The following is a 10,664-nucleotide window of genomic DNA, read 5'->3' as shown; positions in this document are numbered from 1 at the left end:
TATACGACTGTGATGTAATTTGGATTTTGTTTTTGGGGGACATACACAGTATTGAGTGAATGTAAGTCGCTAATTAGCTTCCATACACCTTCATTTTATTTTTTTATTTTGTTTTTTCAGGTTTTGTGTGTTAATAATGATAGATAGTAAGATCAAATGTACTTTATTGATCTCAAATTGGGATTTTCCTCGTCACAGCAGCATGTTAAGGTTAAAACACTGCATTGCACATTGAGTAGAAAATAAACAATACAAAATATAAACATTCAAAATAAAACAGAACAAAAAAGTTAAATATATACAAGTTGACCGTGAAGGATAGAAACCTGTAGACTATCTGTCAAATAAATACTATAAAGGGCAGAAATGCATTCAATAAACTCTGATGTGATGTGTCTTTTTCTGAAACAACAAAAAACAAAAACATGCGGATTTTAATTTGAAAACCCGGAAGCATTTGTGAATCCACATCCGGTGCAGATCCGTGTTTACTTCAGCATGCTGTCCGTCTGTCTGACACTTTGTGGATCAGTAATGAATCAAAAGCGTTAACGTTTACTGTAGTCAGACATTCTGCCGGTTAACGGAGGAGTTTATCTTCATTACGGCGGGATTTAAAGTGAAAGACAGAGAAGATGTCTCCACCTCTGGATGCTAATGCTAATGCTAACGTGGACCCGAAGGTTCTGCAGTATGAAAACTTTATTCATGAAGTTCTGAAGAAAGACTTACAGTAAGAGACTTTCATTAATAAATAAGAATATTATACAGATTTGAATGCATTTAGATTCTTAATATTATAATTACCGAGAAACAGTTCATTATTTTGATTCTGTATATTGTTTTGTTTGTGTGTTGTTTGACAGGAAGGTGTTGGAACAGAGAGACTCCGTTTATGAGAAGATCTCTCAGTATCTGCAGCTGAAGAACACCATACAGAGTCTGCAGGTACACACACACACACTTCATTAGTACACTGTATATTGTAGAAATGATTGTATTTTTTTAGTTATAAGAAACAGTCTGTTTGAAATCTGTGACAAAAATGTGTATATGTATTAGATAGCTAGATATATAGATACGTTATTAATCCCACATTGGACATATAACACTAGAGTATCTAAAATAATATCCAATACAAAGAACATATTGAATACATGTACTACTCTACTATATACAGTCTTACTAAGGTGTGTGTGTGTGTGTGTGTGTGTGTGTGTGTGTGTGTGTGTGTGTGTGGTGTGTGTGGTGTGTGTGTGTGTGTGTGTGTGGTGTGTGTGTGTGGTGTGTGTGTGTGTGTGTGTGTGTGTGTGTGTGTGTGTGTGTGTGTGTGTGTGTGTGTGTGTGTGTGTGTGTGTGTGTGTGTGTGTGTGTGTGTGTGTGTGTGTGTGTGTGTGTGTGTGTGTGTGTGTGTGTGTGTGTGTGTGTGTGTGTGTGTGTGTGTGTAGGATACAGGTTGTCAGAAGCTGAAGACAGATGTTGATCTCGGCTGTAACTTCTTCGTCCAGGCTGAAGTGTAAGAAGCCGATCGACAACTCTAAAAGACCCTATCGATACTGACTAATCACAAACTGTATGAACAGGACTCTGACTTCACTCTTCTTCTTCTGTCAGGGAGGACTCGTCTAAGATCTTTGTGGCGGTCGGTTTCGGCTTCTTTTGGAGATGACCCACGACGAAGCTCTGCGATTCATCGAGAAGAAGACGAGTCAGCTCACAGCGTCAGTTCACCTTCATCTCACAGAACACATAAACCATGCTTCTTATTCAAATATCTGTATCTCGTTACATTTTAGTGAGTTTGATAAAGAAAAACTGACTTCAGGGAAACGAGTTAGCTTGATGCTAGTTGTGGTTATTGTTGTGAATGAGAGATGCTAACTGTGCTAACGCTTTGTGTTTCAGCTTCACAGAGCAGCTCACCAAAGACTCGGCTAAGATTAAAGCCCACATCCGCATGGTGCTGGAGGTCAGTGTGTTATATATACAATTCATTATTAATCTACCATGCTATGACTGTTCCTCGTGGATGATAGTAAATATGAATCAAATCATAAGAAATGCCACTCTTTCATCCGAAGCAGTGGTGGAAGTTTTTTCCCAGGAACATGTCACAGTGATATCAGTATGTTTCACTATAGAGAAAAGTTTGTCTCATTTAGTCTTATTTGTAACGTTATATACAAATTAACTTAAGTTTATATTAATTCTTTAACTATATTTTTCCAGGTGTTTTATTATTATGTTAAAGATTTTTTACTAATATCTTTTTTAATGTTACTGATATCTTTTGAAAATTCGACTTCTATCCTTTTGATAATTTATCAAGATTTTTGTTTATATTTTCCTGACATTTTTAGGATATTTTACATATATGTTTTGGTTAATTTTACCAATATTTCTTCTTATATGCTCTGTTCTTTTAATAACATTATTCAGACATACTACAGATTTTTGTTTCGACCCACAACATATTGCAACATTTGACTATGTTGCGCTAGACTTTTTCGCTGCCCGTCCAGTATTACCCGTCGGCCTTTACAGACAGACAGACAGACAGACAGACAGACAGACAAAATGGCGGACAGACAGACAGACAGACAGACGGACAGACAGACAAAATGACGGACAGACAGACAGACAGACAGACAAAATGACGGACAGACAGACAAAATGACAGACAGACAAAATGACGGACAGACAGACAAAATGACGGACAGACAGACAGACAAAATGACGGACAGACAGACAAAATGACGGACAGACAAAATGACGGACAGACAGACAAAATGACGGACAGACAGACAGACAAAATGACAGACAGACAGACAAAATGACGGACAGACAGACAAAATAACAGACAGACAGACAGACAAAATGACAGACAGACAGACAGACGGACAGACAAAATGACAGACAGACAGACGGACAGACAGACAAAATGACAGACAGACAGACAGACAAAATGACGGACAGACAGACAGACAGACACTTACTTACTTCAATGTCGGCAAAGTTAGGTCTGGAAACGGTATAAAAGCGTGTAACAAGTGACATGTAATGTATAACACCGGAGCCTCGCTGCGGGGAGGCTTTGGCGCTGTTCCGAGTTTGTTCTAATCTGTCAAAATTACGGACTGCTTTCAGATTTTTCCGTCATTGTTAAAAAAGAAATCTGTCATAGACGGAAAATATTCGTTTAACGCGACCTCTGGTTCTGATATTTAATTCCTTTAGAAATCGAAGATATGTTGTTTGTGTAGTGTTCAAGTCTCTGATTGGCTTCTTCCTCCTCTTCAGGGTCTCAGGGAGCTTCAGGGACTGTCGGACGAACCAGAAGACACAAGGAGAGAAATTCATTAGATCTATCGGATGTTGAACAACCAGAGGACTTTCAGATAAACAAACACATATAATATAACGTGGCTGCTGCTGTTCCACAGACAAACACCAGAGGAGGAGAGTGAACCCTCCACTTTAATTAACGCTTCGTTCAGGGCATTGTAACCATGGTGAAATGTTATTATTGTATGTAGTACAACAATAAACATGGACACTCAACAGAGAGGTGGCAAAGATCCTGCTGGAAGTGAATGAAAGTAATAAATCTCACTCGTATTGTTCAAAACTGAAATGTGAAGGCTTTAAACACATTGATGTCATCGAGTGTGACTTATACACTTACCTAGGATTTCCTTATTTCTGAATAAATGCCTATTCATCTACTTTATTAAGATGCTGCTTCCTCAGTATCAAAGTCATCCAGTGATGTTATTTGTACATATATAGGTGCACTTTGAACAGGAGTTGCCTAAACATGTTCAGAATACTTATTGTGGAGACACTTTGACTAAATATAGGAAATATAGGCTAATAAACATGTCAATTTTTTCCATGTCTTGCTCTGCTAATGTCTCTTTTCAGTACACCTCATCTACACACGTAAATCCGGTCTGAATGAATCTAAAAGTAGATTATTTTTGGGTGAAAATGTCCCTGTCTTGTGTTCTCAAAAGCCAGATCATTAATTCAACTTAAAGAGCAACTTGCAGGGTTTTGTTTTTACTGAATGTATGCTTAACCTTGCCTGAAAACCACAATTAAAAAAGTGAATGCAGGATTTCATATGTTTTACGGGAATTCAGGTCAAACGCGTCACATGGGGGAGCAACTTTCTCGGACTCCTTCTCTGCCCAATTCGCGGTAGTTGGTTTGAGCGGTTGTGATTTAGTGAGCTGGTATTTGTTCGGTAATTTTACATTGCATTTCACAATTTCTAATCATGGTGAGCTATTGTGTTAGTGCAGGTTGTACAAACTCCACCCCGACCACAGCTCCATTTCTCTCCGATGGCCGTTATCTCTTCTAATCCTTGGCTGCTCCTGGTAGGCTGTATAGTAGAGTCAATATTTTCTTTGTTTGGAGTATTATTTAAATACTCTAGTGTTATGTCCAATGTGGGATTAATATAGCTATCTAATACATATACACATTTTTGACTGTTTCTTATACAATACAATAATTTCTACAATATACAGTGTACTAATGAAGTTTGTGTGTGTGTGCCTAGCAGGCTCATAATTATAAGGTTGTGGTCCGTCATATGCATACGAATATATATTTTCAACCTCTTCTGTGTCAAAACCAACATTGTGATCCATGTTTATTAATAAGTTAGACCGGCCGCTCTCCCCCATGTGACGTCACACGCGTTTGGTCTTTTTTTAATGCGGGAATAAAAATGTCTTACAAAAACGACGTCAGATGTTACTGTAGTATATATATATATATTTTTTTTTTAATCTAGTGTATACATCATTTTCCTACACATTTATTCACTGGGGGCTCCAACCTGCAAGTTGCTCTTTAATGTATGATTGTTTTTGTTTGCAGCACTTATGTTCATATATGTTATCATCTATTTTCACAGTGTGGATGTTTGGTGAAACCTTTATATATACAGTCTATGGGTGAAACCTTTATATATACAGTCTATGGGTGAAACCTAAAAAAACGGTCAAATTACACAATTGTTCCGTTCATTTGTGAATAGCCAGATTTTTTTATTCCAGTTTAGTTACAAAATAAGGATTTGCAGTAAAGGAAATCTGAAGCAAAGTATTGTTGGAGACGACCTCAAATACTCACAACCTTTTTGACCCTTTGAAATGAAGCAATATCTTGAGTAACTTGTCTGTTTTTTATTTTATTCAGGGGTTAAAATGTTATGTTTTCAACTCAGATTTACTATGATTTTATGTTGGTGTGTGGATATGTGAAAACCCTCTGTTGCGAACCAACCTCTCTGTTTTTAAGAAGGTTAAGTTTGTTTTTTATCTGCAATTGTTCCACTCTTCAGAAAGAAAGAGCAGTTTTGAGTTGTTTAAAAACACTTAAAATTAAAAATCAGGCTTACATTTAAAACAATTGTACATTATTTGAATGATACAAGCACTTTGAAAGATTACACTAGCCTACGGAGCTTACATATAAGCGTCAAAAGAAGAATGGCTTGTATTGTAATACAAACACACTACAACAACAATGAGCCTGTTGCCATGGAAACTGGATGCCAAACGGGAGAAAGAAGCTGAGAGATGACTCCTGAAATAGACACATACACACACACACACACACACCTCCTGTTTGGTAGGAAACCGTGACGCTGACAGAGGACTGCAGCTGATTCACTGCTGACACTGTTTTTATTGGACAGTTAATTTATTAGCATAATTTAAATGGTAGCCAAATCAACCAGGAAAAGCTTCATTGAGATTTTTACAAAATATGGATTGGGGCACATTAACATGTCTGACAAACACGTAAAACAGAAACAGACCATAAAAACATCACAGCAAACATTTTCAAAATAGGACTCACACATGTCATATCCCTGAAGCTTATCAAAGCATCCACAACATGATCAATTAAGCTCCTCCATCTCCTTTAATTCACTTATTAAAAACACTGAAGACCCCAAAGTGACGGCTTTAAGATTTCAAATGAACCCAAATGCTTCATGGAGTATCTAAATATATATCTCATATATTATTTTCTGTTAATTAATGTAAACACGGTATAATACATGGCACAACGTTAATTTTGAAACACCTGTTGGTTCGGTGGCTTGCTCAGCGGATCCTCGGCAGCAGATCATCCTGTCGTGATGACGTCACTGCCCTACCGCTGCAGAAACACACGCTGCGTCAAGTTTCACTCAATATACCGGAAGTTGCTATTTTCCTTCAAAATAAAAAAACGTCATTTCTTATTGAAATTGTTTTTGAACCCAGATATTTGCGTGTGTACAGAAAAATAAAAAGATATATAGGGAAAGATTGATTTAGAGACGGAGATTTTGAATGCTTTTTGCATTTTTTTTAACTTTTGATTGCAGTCGCCTGTTCAAGTTTATTATTATTATTATTATTCTACGTACAACAATTACAACTGCTGGAATGAAAGTCTTAGATCTCAGGCTCCTTAATACAATGGTCATGTTAAAATATTCATTAAAACAAGTAGCTCAAGTTAAACAGTGCTCAAAGTTATATGTAAAATGCAATGAGGGGCCGTACAGGCCGTAATTCATACTGGTCCTCTCACACACACATACATTCTTCTCTTGCATACATATTGTCTTCAGAAATACATACATTCTTCTCTTGCATATATTGTCTTCAGACATGCATATATTATTTATAATATTAAATGTAAACATTGAATGAATGTGCATGAGAGCAAAATGTATAAATATGAACGTTAAAATATATGAATATGAGGGCAAAATGTATGTATGTGTGAGTGAAAAATGTATAAATATGTGAGTGACAATATATGAATGTGTGAGTCTGTGAGACTGACCGTTGAGCGGCCCAGACCAAGCAAGGAGGCAGAGGCAGAACGTCCAAAAATATAACCCGACGTGGGCATTTATTAAAATCATGTGCACAAAGTTCACAGCCTCAATCCTGCTGTTCTCCTTGCACACATCCTGCAGCCACAAGGATCTCACACACCCTACCAGCCTCTAAAACAGACAGGGCAACAGACCCTAAATACACCCACTCTAATCAGAACAACAAGACACAGGTGAGGGGGGAGGAGACAACACAGGACACCAGGTGCACACAATCATCAGCCACAGACATCAACTGTACTGTGCAATCACGCTAATAAAGTGCAATATTACCCGGCCTGAAGCCGTCAGTCCATAGTGACGAAGTTACCTTCGTCACATTTCCTTCCCCCTCTCCCCAGGAAGCACAGTGTCTTTACAGTCTCGGCTTCGGGACAACCAGTCAGCCACCCGGTTTCAACGCCGCCTCCTCGGCCTGCAAACGCTGCTCCTCCTGCTTGTCTCACGTCTCCTGCTGCTTGTCTCTCGTCTCCTGCTGCCTCAACAGCCGTGGCCCCCTGGTCTGTTCCAGGCATAGCCATCCCCAGCCGCGGTTCCTCTCTTTGGTCCCTCTTCTTTCCTCTCGTAATTTTCACCTCCTCACTTGGTCAAATCCCACTTCTGACACCAATTGTGAGACTGACCGTTGAGCGGCCCAGACCAAGCAAGGAGGCAGAGGCAGAACGTCCAAAAATATAACCCGACGTGGGCATTTATTAAAATCATGTGCACAAAGTTCACAGCCTCAATCCTGCTGTTCTCCTTGCACACATCCTGCAGCCACAAGGATCTCACACACCCTACCAGCCTCTAAAACAGACAGGGCAACAGACCCTAAATACACCCACTCTAATCAGCACAACAAGACACAGGTGAGGGGGGAGGAGACAACACAGGACACCAGGTGCACACAATCATCAGCCACAGACATCAACTGTACTGTGCAATCACGCTAATAAAGTGCAATATTACCCGGCCTGAAGCCGTCAGTTCATAGTGACGAAGTTACCTTCGTCACAGAGTCTAAATATATATGTGTGTGTGAGAGTGAAAATATATGTATGTAAAAGGAGAATGTATGTGTCTGAGAGGACCAGTATGAATTACGGCCTGTACGGCCCCTCATAATTAACAATACACATTCACATCATATATCCAACAGCAATGGGTATGGTAGATTATCCTCCACGGCCGGCAGTCTTGTCCTCTTCTTATTTTGTTGACCTTTTTTTATATTGTCAAGCCTTTTTTCTCGATGTTTTAATCCATCGTTATTTGTTTTCTATTGTTGTCCTGCACAGCAGTATAATGGTAATTACTGATCTGATCTTATTCTCTTTTGTAATGTATGACATATGCACAGTGGCAATTCTAGAGTATGTGGGGGGCCCTAGGCAAAAATTCACTGGGGGCCCCTCGAACCAGCTTTCATCACCATCAGTGCCCCCCCCCCCCCCAACCACCTCACTGAACTTCTCCATCACCACGCCCTCTCCCACAGCCTTCAATCATCAGAAGCCAACCTCCTGTCTATTCTCCCACAACAGATCAGAGACTGTACTGACCTCCCCACCTTCAAAACACTGACCAAAACTCACCTTTTTAGACTAGCTTTTAATAGTGTAAGGCGTCTTTGAGCACTCGATAAAGCACTTGATAAATCAAATGTATTATTATCGATCAATCAATCAATGTTTATTTATATAGCCCAATATCACAAATGTTACATTTGTCTCAGTGGACTTTACAGTTTGTACAAAATATCAGTATGACAATACGACACCCTCTGTCCTTAGACCCTCACATCGTACAAGGAAAAACTTCCGGAGAAAACCCACAGTTTAAAGGGAAAAATGGGAGAAACCTCAGGGAGAGCAACAGAGGAGGGATCCCTCTCCCAGGACGGACAGACGTGCAATAGATGCCGTGTGTAAATTGAAAAGATAATACATTTGCAACATAGGTAGTCCAAATGTTTGGAAATGCATGTGTGTATAATAGGAAGATGAATCCACGAGGATATCCATCCAGGACCTATGATCCAGGACCACAGCCACGACTCAAGATCCAGGGCTCGCGATCCAGGACAGAGGAGCGCAGGATCATCCATGACTCCGGATCCCGGCGTATATAGACACCAAAAAGAAAGAAATTTGGGGAAGCTGGGTTAATCGGAACATGAGAGTACACAGGTATAGACAGAGAGAAGGAAGAAGTAAGATGTCCCCCGACAAACTAAGCCTATATCAGCAAAACTAGGGGCTGGATCTAATCAGCCCTAACTATAAGCTTTATCAAAAAGGAAGGTCTTAAGCGCACTCTTAAAAACGGATAGGGTGTCTGCCGCCCGAACACAAACTGGAAGCTGATTCCACAAATGTGGAGCTTGATAAGAAAAGGCTCTGGCTCCCATTGTACTTTTAGAGACTCTAGGAACAACCAACAACCCTGCATTCTTGGAACGCAATGCCCTAGTAGGACAGTAGGGTATAATGAGTTCTTTAAGGTAAGATGGCGCCTGCCCATTAAGGGCTTTGTAGGCGAGAAGAAGAATTTTAAATTCTGTCCTGTGTTCTATAGGGAGCCAGTGTAAGGCAGCCAGAACAGGAGTAATGTGGTCCCTTTTCCTAACTCTGGTAAGTACACGAGCCGCAGCATTTTGAATCAGCTGAAGCGACTTGACTGACTTCTTGGTACACCCTGATAATAAAGAGTTACAATAATCCAGCCTTGAAGTAACAAATGCATGGACTAGTTTCTCTGCATCGTTTTGAGGCAAGATATGCCTGATTTTTGCAATGTTACGTAGATGGAAGTAGGCGGTCCTTGAAATTGATTTTATGTGGGCGTTAAAGGATAAATCCTGATCAAATATAACACCAAGATTCCTTACAGTCTCACTGGAGGCCAAATTAATGCCATCCATAGTTAGTATATCCTTAGATAATTTGTTTCGTAGATTCTTCGGGCCAAGTACAATAACTTCAGTTTTGGTCGTGTTTAACATCAAAAAGTTTAAGGTCATCCACGTTTTTAAGTCCTTAAGGCAGTCTTGAATTTTATTTAGATGATTAATTTCATCAGGCTTGATTGATAAATATAGTTGAGTATCATCCGCATAACAATGAAAGTTTACAGAATGATTCCTTATAATATTGCCTAACGGAAGCATATATAATGTGAACAAAATAGGTCCGAGCACTGAGCCCTGTGGCACTCCATGGCTAACTTTGGTTTGCGTGGAAGATTCATCATTGACACGTACAAACTGAGAGCGTTCAGATAGATAGGACCTAAACCAGTCTAAAGCAGTTCCCTGTATGCCAACTAAGTGCTCTAGTCTTTGCAATAAGATATCATGGTCGATAGTATCAAATGCAGCACTGAGATCGATATTGCAGCACTGAGATCAATATTGTTCTATGTTGTATCATATTGTGGTGCACCTTATTGTAACCCCAAGATGTTGTATTGTGTGGTGTTGTGGACTGCAAACTCAAGTATAGTAAGATTGGGCAACCCATAATCTACCCAGGTTACTGCGAATGAAAATTAATTTATTAGCTAAGCCTGGCACATTGGGGTGAAAACTGTAATTACATTCAAAAGGATTCAAAGGCCTTATATCTGCATAGTAGCTACAGTGTAGATATGGCAATGAACATCTTTAGTCCCAGGCTCCACCAACAATGCAACACAAATATAAGACTTAAAATAATAAAACACAACTGCAGATTGTGTTAAATAAATACAATAAGCTAAATGT

The 10,664-nt window shown here is 39.3% G+C and overlaps 1 protein-coding gene across 1 annotated transcript; it reads left to right on the top strand.

The window, feature by feature from the left end:
* Nucleotides 1–448: 448 nt before the first annotated feature.
* Nucleotides 449–4,121, top strand: uxt (ubiquitously-expressed, prefoldin-like chaperone). Its single transcript, XM_034197331.1, is given in 7 exon segments — nucleotides 449–733; nucleotides 867–948; nucleotides 1,449–1,516; nucleotides 1,615–1,658; nucleotides 1,661–1,721; nucleotides 1,906–1,969; nucleotides 3,301–4,121. Coding segments are annotated over 7 exon segments (480 nt in total). The 5' UTR covers nucleotides 449–635; the 3' UTR covers nucleotides 3,364–4,121.
* Nucleotides 4,122–10,664: the final 6,543 nt, after the last annotated feature.

This window comes from Gymnodraco acuticeps, unplaced genomic scaffold (assembly GCF_902827175.1).
Source record: "Gymnodraco acuticeps unplaced genomic scaffold, fGymAcu1.1, whole genome shotgun sequence".
Taxonomy (NCBI): domain Eukaryota; kingdom Metazoa; phylum Chordata; class Actinopteri; order Perciformes; family Bathydraconidae; genus Gymnodraco; species Gymnodraco acuticeps.
This window is presented reverse-complemented; position numbering and strand designations above follow the sequence as displayed.